Below are 15,184 nucleotides of genomic sequence, written 5' to 3'. Positions count from 1 at the left end.
CTTTTTACTGTACTTGTTGGTCCTCTTAGGGGTCTTGAAGCTGCGATCGTCTGATCGCTTGTGCTATACATTGCAGTGCATCAGCATAGCTAAAATCACTGAACGCTGGCTTTTGCAGGAGTATCATAATGATAGGCACTGTGGTCTTCAGCAGACACCCGGCTGTCCTGATAACCCATCAGTACCCCACAATCACATCATGGGCTCTACAATAGGTGCTTGGAATGAAGCGCCTCACCTGCTGGCGTGTGTTAAATGCTGCTGTCAGAGATTGACACTGGCATTTTACATGTTAACTACCACAGGCGGTGCTCCAATCCACCTGAGGCTGTTAGAGGGACATGATGGCTATTTAAACCAGCCATCATTTGCTTGGAAATATGCGGGCTCAGCTTGCCAGCCCGCCAGCATCAAAGGCAGGGATATGACATATGACACAACTGTACGTCATATGTCATGAATGGGTTAAAAAAGCCATGGCTTTTTGATAAGTAGTGATACAAAAATGATCTGATTTGGTGTTTGAAAACTGTAGAAGCAATGGCTTAGTTTCTTTTATCTGTGAAAAATTATTAGTTCTTTTTGTGGAGTAAGAACAGGAGAGGTATGTGTTTCTAAAGTGAATATGCAATGGGAGAAGAATCAGGGCCCAGACATTATGACCAAAGGAGAATCTATGGGAAACAGCAGTCTAAGGCCCAGCCCACATTTAACTAATTTTATCCACGACACTTTAAAAAAAATTTGTGGAAAAATTGAAAAATGGCCGATAAAAAATCAATGACTTTTAACAAACCGTTAAAAAATGTTTCTTTACTTGTAATTAGCAACATATTTATTGTTTGAAAAGTGAAAAGGCAATTACTTTTTATCAAGGCTTCCGAAAATTATCAATTTTTTTGGATCAGCCACAGGTAAGTTGCTTGGAAAATATAGAAGCATGAGCTGAGAAGAAGAAATGTCTTTTACCAGATCATCACTAAATGTTCCTTATTTTGGAATGTGCAATACATTTGTTTGGAAAGTGATGAAGCAATGACTTTTTATAATGGCTATTCAAAAATTATCCCTTTTTGGGAGTAGTTTCAGGTTTCTTTTATTTACCTTGTCCTGGGTAGGGTTCGTAGTAATGGTACAGTATAGCTATAGAACACTGCGAACATGCAAGAGATGTATGGCTGTCTATTGGCAGAGGCAGCGTCAGCATAAGCACATTATGGACAGCCAAGAGATGTCTGGCTATGTAGGGCCAACACTGCCAGCACAGTAGCAGCACATTATAGGTAGAACATGATAGGCAGGCAGATTTCCAGTTGTGTTGGGGCAACATCAAGTATACAGACTGGCTGATGCAATGGACAATCTTAACAATAGAATGAGCCATAGGTAAATGAAAATCCTAAATGATCAATGCCTAATTAATTTTCACAAATGTAAGCTTTTGCTTCTGAAGGACAACACAGTCTACTTGGGTGTGACAAAGCCATCTGGCACTTTAAATATCCTCTTTGACAGTATACTGCCACTGGTACAATCTGCTGACTCAGAAGTCAATGTGGTTAGGGCCCAGGTTATCTGCCAGAGAAAGCACACAGTCCAGGTATGACTGAACATGGTTGTTCAGGTGGTTCGCCTCTGTTTGCTGATTTGCATCTGGTTGGTGCAACAGCTGAAAAAACATTTGGTTCATCATGTCATTGACAGTATTCTGTAATCACAGCTGCTTCGCCTTCTTGTTGTAGTGATAACACTGGCACAGATAGGGTGAGCACTGACTCTGCAAAGAGCTGACAGGCTTACCCTGGTCAGACATGCAGCTGTCTGACACCTGCTCAGCGAAAGCTTCACCAAGCAAGGAGCACAGCTTATCTTGGTAATATGCTGTTTTGACACCCTTTCGGAAGCCAGAAAAAAAATCTCCCATTTTGCTTTTGTAGCTAGGGTCTAAAAGCATGGATACATAATAATCATCCATTTGCTTGATCCTAATGATGCACTTGTCATCCCACAAGCAACTGTGAATGCAGTTTGCCATGCTCACTTGTACAACAGGAGGTCCCCTGATAAACTCACTGTCCCACTGCAACAGTTGGTCATTATAGTCAATGTCATTGTCGTCATCAAATTCACACCGACTGTCAGCCTTGTCCACGGCCTGTGTCTGGGATAACTCAATTACCCCCTCTACATGCACCTGCTGCTCCTACTTTTCCTCCACATCTTGCTGCATGAAAAGGTCCTTGAGGGTCCCCAACAGCTCCAACACAGCAATGAATATTTAGAAATTGCTGTTCTTCCTCCATCACTTGCTACATTCTTGTAAGTGTTTTTCCAATGTAAATTGCTATTGTTAAAAGTGTCTCATATATTCTTATTGTCTGATGCAATGGTATGGAGAGGTTTACTTTCAGAATATTTTGTCTATTGTCATTGCCAATTTTACTTTTAGCATATATTTTTCACTATACAATAACTAATTTTTATGTTTTGAACCACAGTTCCCCCATTCAAAACACATCAAAAGGACATAAAATAAAGAAAAGACATAACAGAAAAAAGCAGAAATATTTACCAACTCCTGGTCACAATACTAATGTACTTCTGGATGCAATAGCCCCATGATAAAGTTGTAGGCAGCACAGCTGTAAAATTCTGATGAAACAACCACTCACCCACCTACCATTCCTGGAGGGGTTGGCTGCCACTTATTAAAAATGCATACGCAAAGGCTTGTATACAATGTCAGTCACACAGACACATGTAATGCACAGTGTATGACTTACAGCCTATCAGTGACCACCATACTACAGTTCTCATATTCCCGAAAGGGTTCGACCAAGAAATTGTATTTCCAGTATTGAAGTAATGTATACAGTATATACATAAATTTTAACTAATAAAACAGGTATACAAAAGATCATTAATTCTTGACAGTCACTCTTTGTGAGGCAGCCATAGCGGTTAATGTCAGTATTGTTTTACCTTTTTTAATATAATTTTTAACCTTCCCAAAAAGGACCAACCAAGAAATGCTAGACACAAAGCTTACCCAAAAAAACAACAATGGCAACAAGCCACAGTTGTGGTGTGGCATATATGAATGTCAAATAATAAAATGGTTATGCAAAAACCTTAGTACTTTGTTATGTCCACTCTTTTTGAGGCAGTACACAGATTTACAGATAAATGTTTGTATTTTTTTATTTTTATTTTATATTTTTATAACACAATTTCCCCCTTCACAAAAAACTATTGTCCAAGAAATACTAGGTACATGACAGCCAACCAAGACAACCAAGAATGCTAAGGAAAAGCCAAGAAAATAATAGTAGTAATAGGCCAGAGTATTGCTATTGCTAGTATGTAGGAATGAACAGACTCATGGAAGTTCGGATTCTGGTACCCGACCCGAACTTTAGTCTAAAGTTCGGTTCGGGTACCAGAACTGTACCTCAACTTGAACCAGAACTCGAACCCCATTGAAAACAAATGGGGACCCAAAGCCAAGGAAATTTTCTCCATGCAGTGGACTTCCCCCGGAACTCCGAAAATTGCAATGGACTTCTAGGAGAAGTCTGTATTCGTCGTTCAGTAACGAACACTAACTGTCTGGTATGAACTCTGAACTTTTAAGTTTGGGTTCGCTCATCTCTATTAGTATGTACATCAAATTTGACTAATATAACAGGTATGAAAATAATCTGTAGTTTATGACAAACAGGCTTTGCAAAGCAGTCACAGAGTAAAATATTTTTTTCTGCAATACTGGTGGCCTGCTTCTGCATGATTTAAAAAAATGTGTAATTGAAATGCAGCAGGTCAGCAGCGCTGATGAATCACTACCAGTTCTCCTATTTATCTCACTATCACTTAAGGCCATATGCACATGTCAGTATTTTGGTGTATTTTTTACCTCAGTATGTGTAAGCCAAAACCAGGAGTGGAACAATCAGAGGAAAAGTATAATAGAAACACGTCACCACTTCTGCATTTTTCACCCACTCATGATTTTGGCTTACAAATACTGAAGTAAAAAACTCACAAATTACTCAACGTGTGCACATGCTCTTACTATCTAGCAAGGTTGCCAATTTTATTTTTTATTTTTCTGGACAGCTTGTCAAAAAATCACGGACCGTCAACTTTGTTAACGGACACATTAAGAAACCATAATAAGCCATTAATATTTTAAGAGATACATGTCTACAGCCCATAATTCTGATATGCAGACATACAGTATGTTTTCACTGAAAACTGTAAAATGATAGCTATAGTAATAATAATAATCTGTATGAGTTGCTCCAACTTGCATAAAATCACAAACACAAGATAGTTTTTTTCACGGATGGGGAAAAAGGTGCCCTATTTTTACGGACTGTCCATGAATTTCTAGACAGTTGACAACCCTGATATCAAGGCTCACCACAAAATGACTGCTGCATTCTCTGTTTCTACTTTTATCCAGGCTATAAGACTGTGTGCCCACTATGCATTTTTTAAGCATTTCCACAGCGGCAATTCCCCCACAGAAATGCTTAAAAAATGCTTGGTAGAAGGTTTGCAATGTTCCCCAATGACAATCTGTATGTGCTGTGCACATGCTGCGGAAATTTCTGCTGCGGATTATCATTGCGGAAAAATCTGCAGCACTACCAATTATTTTGCGTAATCGCTGCGTTTTCGCTGCCATTGACTTGCATTGAATCGCATAATATCCGCATGACTACATGTGAACTTGCAGATATTAAGCGATTCAATGTGCGGATGGTACCCGGGTCTGGAGAAGAGGAGACTCTCCTTCAGACCCGGGTACCATAGTACCTGTAAAAAAAAGAATTTAAAATAAAAAAATACATTATACTTACCTTCTGATGGCCCCCGGTCTCCATAGCAATGCGTCCTGGCTCTCCGGCAGCTCGCGGTGGTCTAAAAGGACCTGCCATGACGTCATTTAGTCATGTGATGAGTCACGCGACCGCTGACGTCTGCGATCACATGACCTGTCACATGACTAAATCACGTCATGGAAGGTCCTTGACGGACGCATCATACAGGAGACCGGGGGCCATCAGAAGGTGAGTATAATGTTTTTTTTTTGTTTTTTTTTTACCATTTTTATCTTTTTTTTAACTAACTTGGACACACTATATAAAATCCATGACAGTTGCAGGGATTTATATACACTGTGTTCCAAATTATTATGCAAATAATATTTTCTCAGATTTTCCCAAATTACCTATATGAATTGCAGTCATTGTAATTTTCCAGTCAAATAACTATTAGAGTATAATTGAAAGGTTTTTGTACAAACTGCCTATGATAACAGTATATTTTTAAAAAAATAAAAAACTCAAACTGCACTCAAAATGCATGTTCCAAATTATTATGCACAGCAGAGTTTTCAACCTTTTCATTTTAATAAAGAACAAAAAAATGGTAATTTTTTAAATTATAAGCATTAGCAGGTTATTACAAACTGAAATCAAACAGTTTTCAACTCAAAACTTTATTCTAGGTGATGTTACATTTTCACATAGGACCCCTTGTTCGAAAGGAGCTTCTGAACTCTCTCGTCCATTGAATTTGTCAGGTTTTGGTTGGTTTCTGCTTTAATTGTTTTGCATGAGGACAGAATACCCTCCCAGAGCTGTTGCTTAGATGTGAACTGCCTCCCGCCATCATAGACACTCCTTTTTATGATGCTCCAGAGGTTCTCAATGGGGTTGAGGTCAGGGGAGCATGGGTGCCACACCATAAGTTTGTCCCCTTTTATGCCCATAGCAGCCAGAGATGCAGATGTGTTATGTGCAGCATGAGACGGGGCATTATCATGCATGAAAATGATCTTGCTGCGGAATGCGCGGTTCTTCTTCTTGAACCATGGAAGGAAGTGCTGTTTGAGAAACTCAACATACATTATGGAGTTCATCTTTACCCCTTCAGGGATCGTAAAAGGGCCGACAATCTCTCTCCCCATGATTCCAGCCCAAAACATTACTCCACCTCCTCCTTGTTAGCGCCGTAGCTGTGTTTGCATGGGGTGTCCATCAACCAGCCATCCTCCACTCCATCCATCTGGACCATCGAGATCATTTCATGCATGATAATGCCCCGTCTCATGCTGCACATAACACATCTGCATCTCTGGCTGCTATGGGCATAAAAGGGGACAAACTTATGGTGTGGCACCCATGTTCCCCTGACCTCAACCCCATTGAGAACCTCTGGAGCATCATCAAAAGGAGTGTCTATGATGGCGGGAGGCAGTTCACATCTAAGCAACAGCTCTGGGAGGGTATTCTGTCCTCATGCAAAACAATTAAAGCAGAAACCAACCAAAACCTGACAAATTCAATGGAAGAGAGAGTTTAGAAGCTCCTTTCGAACAAGGGGTCCTATGTGCAAATGTAACATCACTTAGAATAAAGTTTTGAGTTGAAAACTGTTTGATTTCAGTTTGTAATAACCTGCTAATGCTTATAATTTAAAAAATGACCATTTTTTGCTCTTTATTAAAATGAAAAGGTTGAAAACTCTACTGTGCATAATAATTTGGAACATGCATTTTGAGTGCAGTTTGAGTGTTTTATTTTTGTAAAAATATCCTGTTATCATGGGCAGTTTGTACAAAAACCTTTCAATTGTACTCTAATAGTTATTTGACTGGAAAATTACAATGACTGCAATTCATATAGGTAATTTGGGAAAATCTGAGAAAATATTATTTGCATAATAATTTGGAACACAGTGTAGTGTGACCAAGTTGTGAAGCACTTTCCAAGTGATGCTAAAATCGCTTGGAAAGCGCTTGACAACCCGCATGTGAAATCGCATGTGAAAAACGCTTCACATCCGCATGTCCCTGGCAGGAAAAACGCATGTAAAATCCGCATGTACAATCCCCATGCGTTTTTTTCTGCCAGAGAGATGCGGAAACGCTCAGGAAAAATCCGTAGCATTTCTGCATTGTGGGCACATAGCCTAATAGTTTCTCCTCCTGGTTATGCTATACTGCATGATTTGATACCTGCAACCCTTCATTTGGAAGTCTGCCCAATCGTATCTGAGGTCATGTGAACATTCATTGGTTGCTGCATTCTTCTTTGTAGGTTCAGCAGATTCCTAAAAATTTAACATAAATTTATTTTGCTTATCCCTTATAGAAACATTAGAAAGGACATGGACTCATATTATGCGTCAGACAATTAGAACATATTTCCACTCCACAGTTACTTTACATTTGTATAAATGACCTTTTAGAGTAGCTGCGTGTTGATATTTTCTGTTTACACTGCACATCATTTCAAAGATGTCTTCACTAAACGAATTGCTTTGAATCTCCCAATTATTGCTACTGTGCTCTACTAAGTCATGATCCCACCAGTGTGGAGGGCTTTGATGTCATCTTGGCAAAACCCATGACTACATTTTATCAGCTTCTTCACTGTGAAAGCTGTTGACCTGCTTTGTTTTCTGTCCTGCTCTTCTTAAGGTTGTTATATTCCGAGCTCTTATCTCATTACATCACAGTGAAGCAATGCATCAAGCAACTAGAAAATATGATAGCAAACCCAGCAATTCACTATATAATGCTAGAATTTTATGTTACAGCAGTTAACAACATTATACAGTACGTACAAAATCTACCGTCATAAAACTTTGCTGCCCATAATCTACTATTGTCTCTTGTACTGTCAATAATTGCAGATAACTTCCAGGGGAACAAAAGAGATAAATTGACTCAGATAATCCAGGATACAGTCTCTAGTTGAGAAAAAAATCTAGATAAAAAAATCATGAATAAAATGAGATTTCAAGCTAAATCATGTTGAGGTATGTCTTCTTGATTATACGGTTTCCACAGTGCACAGTACATTTAGAACATGGACACATATGTGAGTTTAACCTCTTCATGACAGGGGTGAATTTTTCTTTTGAACTTTCATTATTTCCTCCCCTTCTTCCAAGAGCCATTACTTTTTTTTTGTGTCAATATAACCATTGGATTTGTTTTTGAAGCTTTGAATGATATCTTTCATATAATATACTGAAAAATGCTAAAAAAAAATCCTAGTGGCATTAAACAGTTAAAAAAAAAATCAATTCTGTCACTGTTTTTTGGTGTTTTTTTTGCGTTTACATCGCAATGTGCAGTAAAAATGACCTGGCAACATGGTTCTGTCAGTCAGTGTTCTATATCATTAGCAAACTTGTGCTGTTATTTTGCTTCGAGTGGTTTTAAAAAAATTCTGAATGTGGTAAAAAAAATTATTTGTGCCACCATTTTCTGAGAACCATAACATTTTTATTATTCTATCAGTGGAACTGTATGAGGACATTATTTTGCGCAGGAAGTTGTAGTTTTTTTTTATTTTATTTTCGGTTACATGTAAAGTTCTATTTGCCTTTTATTCTATTTTCCAGGGGATGGAAACTGGACTGAAAAACTCCAACTCTGGCATTCTAATATTTTCTCCTTATTATGTCTACCATGGAGGTTATTTAATTTTATATTTTGATAGATCAGACTTTTACATAGCATGCATTATAAGTGTGCTTTTTTAATTTGTTTCTAACTTCTTTATTTTCAGATTGGGATACAAGGGGTAATTTGAACTTTTGTGTTATTATTTTAACGAATCTTGTAATTATTTTTAGTCCCCTAGTGCTTAGTTTCTTAGCCCCTCTGGGTTTGAATCTGCAATCTAATACAATTATTTCAGTATTACTTCAGTATTATAGGATATTTATGTCCTGTGGCTACTATAATAATAAGGTAACATATCATAAAACTGCAAACGCGTTTGGGTGAGGGGCTTATAAATAAATGCCTACATCAATCGTAAATTGATGGGCATCAGCATCAAAAGTCGCTGTATGGAGTGATCTTAGTCATACCCAACGTATTTCATAAATACAGCAGGTGAAGTAACTATTGAACACATCACCAATTTTCTAAGTGAATGTATCTCTAAAGGTGCTATTGACATGAAATTCTCACCAGATGTTGGTAACAACCCATCCAATCACACATGCAAAGAAATCAAACCATAGATTTCCATAAATTAAGTTATGTGCAATTTTGAGAAATGACACAGGGGCAAAGTATTGAACCCATGAAGAAATAGAAAGTCATGACACTAGCTGAAATCTATCACTAATCAGAAAGCAATCCTGCCACTCAGTGAAAAATAATATCAGCTGGTTCAACTGATGGCCTGTAAAAAGGTGTCTCATTACCAAGGTGCCACACTAGAAACATCTCATGATGTGTAAAGACCTTATCGTTGTAAAACATACTGATGGCTTTGGCTACAGAAAAATTTCTAAACAACTGAAGGTTCCAGTGAGCAATGTTGGGGCCATAATCCGGAAGTGGAAAGAACATAATTTCACAATAAACCAGCCATGACCAGGTGCTCTCCACAAGATTTCAGACAATGGATTGAAAAGAATCAGAAGAAGTGACCAAGACCAAAGGCCACCTGTAAAAACCTTGAGTCAGCAGGTACAATTGTTTCAAAGAAAACGATAAGTAATGCAGTCAACCTCCATGGCCTGTATGCATGCTCACCACACAAGACTCTGTTGCTGAACAAAAAGCATGTTCAAGCATTTAAGTTTTGCTCAACAACATTCAAACAAGCCTGTGAAATACTAGGAGAATCTAGTCTGGTTAGATGAGACCAAAATTGAACTCCTTAGATGCCATAAACAAACCATGTTTGGAGGCCAAAAGGCGTTGCATATCGATATCTCCCCAAAAACACCATACCAACAGTGAAGTTTGGAGGTGCGAACATCATGGAGTGGGGCTGTTTTTCAGCATACGGCACTAGCAAACTTCATATGATTGAAGGAAGGATGATGTTATGATCTGCTACAAGCACTAAGGAAAGAAAGGAGATCTGTCCCTACAATAGAACTAAGCTAGATCCCTACGATGTAACGGGGAACCTGATCCTGCGATCAGACCCGCTAAAGTCCTCGGCTAGTCTGTACGAAGACCTATAGATGCAAGGGAAGGATCCCTACAAGAACTAGGGACTGGGATAAAGTTGGACACCTCCTAGCAGAAATTGTAGCAGTAAAAGACAAACACACAACATAGAACATAAAGGTCCGACGACCTAGCTAAACTGACTGAGAAAGGTAACTAAGCACCAGGCTAACTTAAGAGTAGAAATTACAATGAAGTCCAGCAAGGCCAGGAGGGCAGAGCAGGATTAAATAGGCAAAAAAGGTCATGTGACCAGCAAGATAGTAAAAACATAACAGGAGAGTTCTAACAGATGGATGGACAAATGTACCAAGATATTCTTGAAAAAAATCTGCTGCCATCTACGAGAATGATGAAGATAAAACAAAGGTGGACATTTCAGCAAGTTAATGATTCAAAACACACAGCCAAGGAAACTCCCAATTGGTTTCAGATAAAGAAAATAAATCTGCTAGAATGACTCAGCAAATCACCTGACCTGAATCCAATAGAAAATTTATGGAAGGCACACGTGAAAATAAGAAACTTAAGTAATACACCTTTTTGGAGAAATTCGCTTTTTTCTCCTCTTGGACTGATCGTTCATTTTCAAAATTCTCAATTCATGGAGAAAATCTGTCTTCAGTGAATGCAGATTTCCAATTACTGAGACAGGAGATGACAGTTGGTTTTCAGAGTTCTTTAGGAAACTGTAACTGTCATTCCAAGAGAAATTGCAGAAGAATTTCTGTGTCTGCCTCTAACTTCTCCCAATGCCTCCTCCCCCTCCATAGAATTTTAAAAATACCAACTGTCATCTATTATGTCATTACTGGGGAAGTCTGTCTTCAGTGTGTGTAACATGGAGTCTATGTGTAGGTAGCGTGCAATGTGTGTAACATACAGTGTGTATGTGTGGATAACGTGGAGAGTATGTCACATACTTTGTGTGTAGTATGGAGTGCGTGTGTGTTACCTGCAGTGTGCATATAGCATATGGTGTATGTGTACAACATGAAGTGTGTCACATTAATTTTGTGCAACATGGAGTGTGTGCATGTAGCGTAGGGTGTATGTGTGCAACATGCAGTTTTGGTGTATTTTATATAGCATGTGTGTGTAGCATAAATTTTGTGTCCATAACATACAGTGTGTATGTGTAGTGCGAGTGAGTTTGTAGTATAAATGGAGCGTGTGTGTGTGTGCAGCATCACAAAAGCAGAAGCTGTTCTTTGAAATCTATTTAAGGAGAGCACCATTGATCCACAATTAATTCTGCTTACCACATTAGTATTGGGAAAGGAATTTTCCCACCTTTATGAGAAGCAACTGGAAACTGCTTCATAGTGGTCTTTGTCTTCCTTTGGACTAACACTGTAGGATTCTGGTTAGACTTGATGGACCTCTGTAGTCTTTTCAAGCTTATCAATTATATAACCATCCATGAAGAAAACTGAGAACTACAGTTGAAACCAGAAGTTTACATACACTATATAAAAAACATATGCATGTTTTTCTCAATATCTGACATGAAATCAGAATAAACCTTTCCCATTTTAGGTCAAGTAGGATTAACATAATGTTTAATATTTGCCAATTGCCAGAATAATAAGAGAGAGAGAATGTATTAAGGCATTTTAATTACTTACTGCAAAGTCAAAAGTTTACATAAACTAAAATTACTATGCCGTTAAACAATTCTGGACTGCCCATATGATGATGTTATTTGTTTGGAAGCTTCTGATAGGTTTTTTGGCAACAGTTGAGTTAATTAGAGACACACCTGTGGATGTATTTTAATGCACACCTGAAACACACTGCTTCTTTGAGTAGGTTCATGGGAAAGTCTAAAGAAATCAGCCAAGATATCAGGAAGAGAATTGTGGACTTGCACAAGTCTAGATCATCCTTGGGTACAATTTCAAGATACCCAAAGGTGCCTCGTTCATCTGTACAAACAATTGTACGCAAGTACAAACAAGATGGGAATATAATGTCCAGCCAAACTTTTGACTTTGCAGTAAGTAATAAAAATGCCTTAAAACATTCTCTCTCTTTCATTATTCTGGCATTTGGCAAATATTAAAAATTATGGTAATCCTAATTGACCTAAAATGGGCAAGGTTTATTCTGATTTCATGTCAGATATTGAAAAAAACATGCATATGTGTCTTTTTATATGTAGTGTATGTAAACCTCTAGTTTAAACTGAATTTTGCTATTGCAGGAAATCAGCATTGTGGCACAATCTGCCCTGAAAATTTGCATGAAATTAGAGAACAATGCAAAATACCTGTGGGGGAGAATACATAGCAAAGATACAATGTTTCTGATACAACTGAATATTGAGAAATGTAAAGTTATACACATGCTAAGATAATACATTCAGCAGTTTAACAGATCAATAGCGAGGGACAGTTTTGCATAAAAATCATTGTCCTAATTTGTAATTTTTTTGACTTTTTTCTTCTTTTACATTGGTCATATGCTGAACCAATCAAGGACAATTTGAACCAATCTGTGGCTTTACAAATGAAAATATGAAAAATTTTATTTAGAATAAAGATATTATTATCATGCTAAGATAATACATTCAGCAGTTTAACAGATCAATAGCGAGGGACAGTTTTGCATAAAAATCATTGTCCTAATTTGTAATTTTTTTGACTTTTTTCTTCTTTTACATTGGTCATATGCTGAACCAATCAAGGACAATTTGAACCAATCTGTGGCTTTACAAATGAAAATATGAAAAATTTTATTTAGAATAAAGATATTATTTATAGACATGATGAAAGGATTATTAGTCCATACGAAGAAGACCATGTGCTGGTGGCTTTATAGCAGCAAACAGAGTCCTCTGGGACCTTGCACATTTGAGTTGCAAGGATTTCATGTACTGCTATAGTGTGAAATAATTTATGTTGTATCAAATATTATTGTATAGTTATGCTTTGTTGTGTTGACTCTTGGTTTGTTATTTGAAATATTAATAAAAAAATGAGTAAATTAAGTATCATAAATGTTTATTAGTTTTTAATTATATTATTTATATTATTATATATTAATTAGTATAATTACTTTTGTTTTATTTTCACTTGCTTAGTAAAATGACCACTGTTCACAATTTTTTGTGTATATACAGTGTTTTCCAGAACTTCAGTTGCTTTGCACCAATGGAATCTCCAGTACAGATTTTTCGAGAGGAGGAGGTTGACGCAAAGAGAGCTTCAATGGATACCACATGCTCCCCAGGTTGCATACCAGTCTGCACTTCCATCTGTTATCCCAACTCCAGTTTGCTGGTGGGATGGGGTGACTATGAGAATGTTAGTGATTATACAGTGTCACCGATGCATGAGAGCAACCATACTACTATTTCGCCTACAATTTCTGTCATTATTACAGCAGTCTACTCCATGGTTTTTGTAGTTGGCTTGGTGGGCAACGCACTGGTTATGTTTGTAATCATACGGTAAGTAAACTTTTGAATGATCTCAATACGAACAGATCTTTGTGTATTCTCAAAGTGTGAATAACATGACAATCATTTAACATGCTAAATAATACTGATTGACTATTACTAGAAGTTAGCAATATTAGTGAGTAATATTATTATTATTATGAGAGAATATTGCAATATTTTCAGAGGTTCTACGTGTTATATCTTCTAAACTGCTGTGCAGATCATTTGCCAAAATGCAAGATAATTCGGCTTAGCAGATTACCTTAGCCAATTGGTATTGCTCTGAAATATTTGAAATTAAGTTTTTTCAATAGATTGTCTCTGATCAGAAGGCATAGACTTAACAGAGTTTCAAGCCATGGCATTTCATATAGTACTGTATATTTCTAAATCAGTTGAAATTCATTTTAATGAAGTCTACAGAATGTTATATTTTAATCGGAGAAGCTACATTCTGAAAGATTTACTGTATGTGATCAGTTAAGTAGGTTTGGCCATACTTGCCAAATGTCCAAGTCTGTTTTACAATGTAAGTCTATGGAGCCTTGTTCTGATGCTGATAAGCATACATTGTAAAAGTCACTTTTGCGGACTTCCGCAAAACGCAGTTGACCCAGAGAGTCTGCAGAGTGGTGATGTCACTGAGAAGAACAAAACGGCGCTGGATACCTGAGAAGATGGTGGTAGATGATTATATTAGCACACACACTAAACTACATGCACATATACACAGACTTAATTAATAAAGAGGGATGTCTTCTTTAAGGGCAAGACATATATTTTGGGTTCAAATGAAGGTGCAAGATTTGGAGGGGTCTCTTCAGTTTGATTAAGTTAGTCACCATGCTTGCACAGGTAAGTGGAAAGATAATGTTAAGATGTGTACACTAGTGTTCAAAATAATAGCAGTCCAATATGACTAACCAGATTAATCCCTGTTTTTGGCATAAATTATATTACCACATGTCAAACAATTTGCCAGTTGGTGCAGTAGATTCTAAGAAAACCAACAGACTCAGCATTCATGATCTGCATGTTTTTTAGTCTGTGTATTTGAATAATTAATTGAAAGGGGGTGTGTTCAAAATAATAGCAGTGTGGAGTTCAATTAGTGAAGTCAAGCATTCTGTGAAGTAACAGGTGTGAATCAGGTGGCCCTTATTTTAGGGTGAAGCAAGCACATGTTGTACATGCATTTCTCTTTGAAAGTCTGAGAAATATGGGTCGTTGGAGACATTGTTCAGAAGAACAGCATACTTTAATTGAAAAGTTGATTGGAGAAGGTAAAACTGATAAAGAGGTGCAGACAATGATAGGCTGTTCAGCTAATATGATGTCCAATGCTTTAAAATGGAAATCTAAGCTAGAGAGACGTGGAAGAAAATGGAAGACTACCATTCGAATGGATGGAAGAATAGCCAGAATGGCAAAGGCTCAGCCGATGACTTGCTCCAGGATGATCAAAGACAGTCTCAAGTTACCTGTGAGTACTGTGACAGTTAGAATACGCCTGTGTGAAGCTAATTTCTTAGCAAGAAGTCCCCACAAAGTCCCACTGTTAAAAAAAAGACATGTACTGAAGCGGATACAATTTGCCAATTTGTGCGGATACACATCAGCTGGCCTAAAGAGAAATGGAGAAACACTGTGTGGACTGATGAAAGTAAAATAGTTCTTTTTGGGTCCTAATGCTGCAGACAGTTCGTCATACGACCCCCAAACTCTGCATTCAAGCCACA

The 15,184-nt window shown here is 37.6% G+C and overlaps 1 protein-coding gene across 1 annotated transcript in view; it reads left to right on the top strand.

The window, feature by feature from the left end:
- Positions 1-15,184, top strand: part of OPRK1 (opioid receptor kappa 1) — a 280,410-nt gene that overhangs the window by 169,059 nt on the left and 96,167 nt on the right. Inside the window, exon 2 of the mRNA XM_073676726.1 lies at positions 13,125-13,454. Within this exon, the coding sequence (XP_073532827.1) occupies positions 13,156-13,454 (299 nt within the window). The 5' untranslated portion in view covers positions 13,125-13,155. The remainder of the gene's footprint in view (positions 1-13,124; positions 13,455-15,184) is intronic.

The sequence above is a fragment of the Phyllobates terribilis genome, unplaced genomic scaffold (assembly GCF_046119375.1).
Source record: "Phyllobates terribilis strain yellow unplaced genomic scaffold, ASM4611937v1 Scaffold_4__5_contigs__length_816908805, whole genome shotgun sequence".
In the NCBI taxonomy this organism is placed as follows: Eukaryota; Metazoa; Chordata; class Amphibia; order Anura; family Dendrobatidae; genus Phyllobates; species Phyllobates terribilis.
The sequence above is the reverse complement of the archived record's forward strand: the minus strand, read 5'-3'. Positions and strand labels throughout refer to the sequence as shown.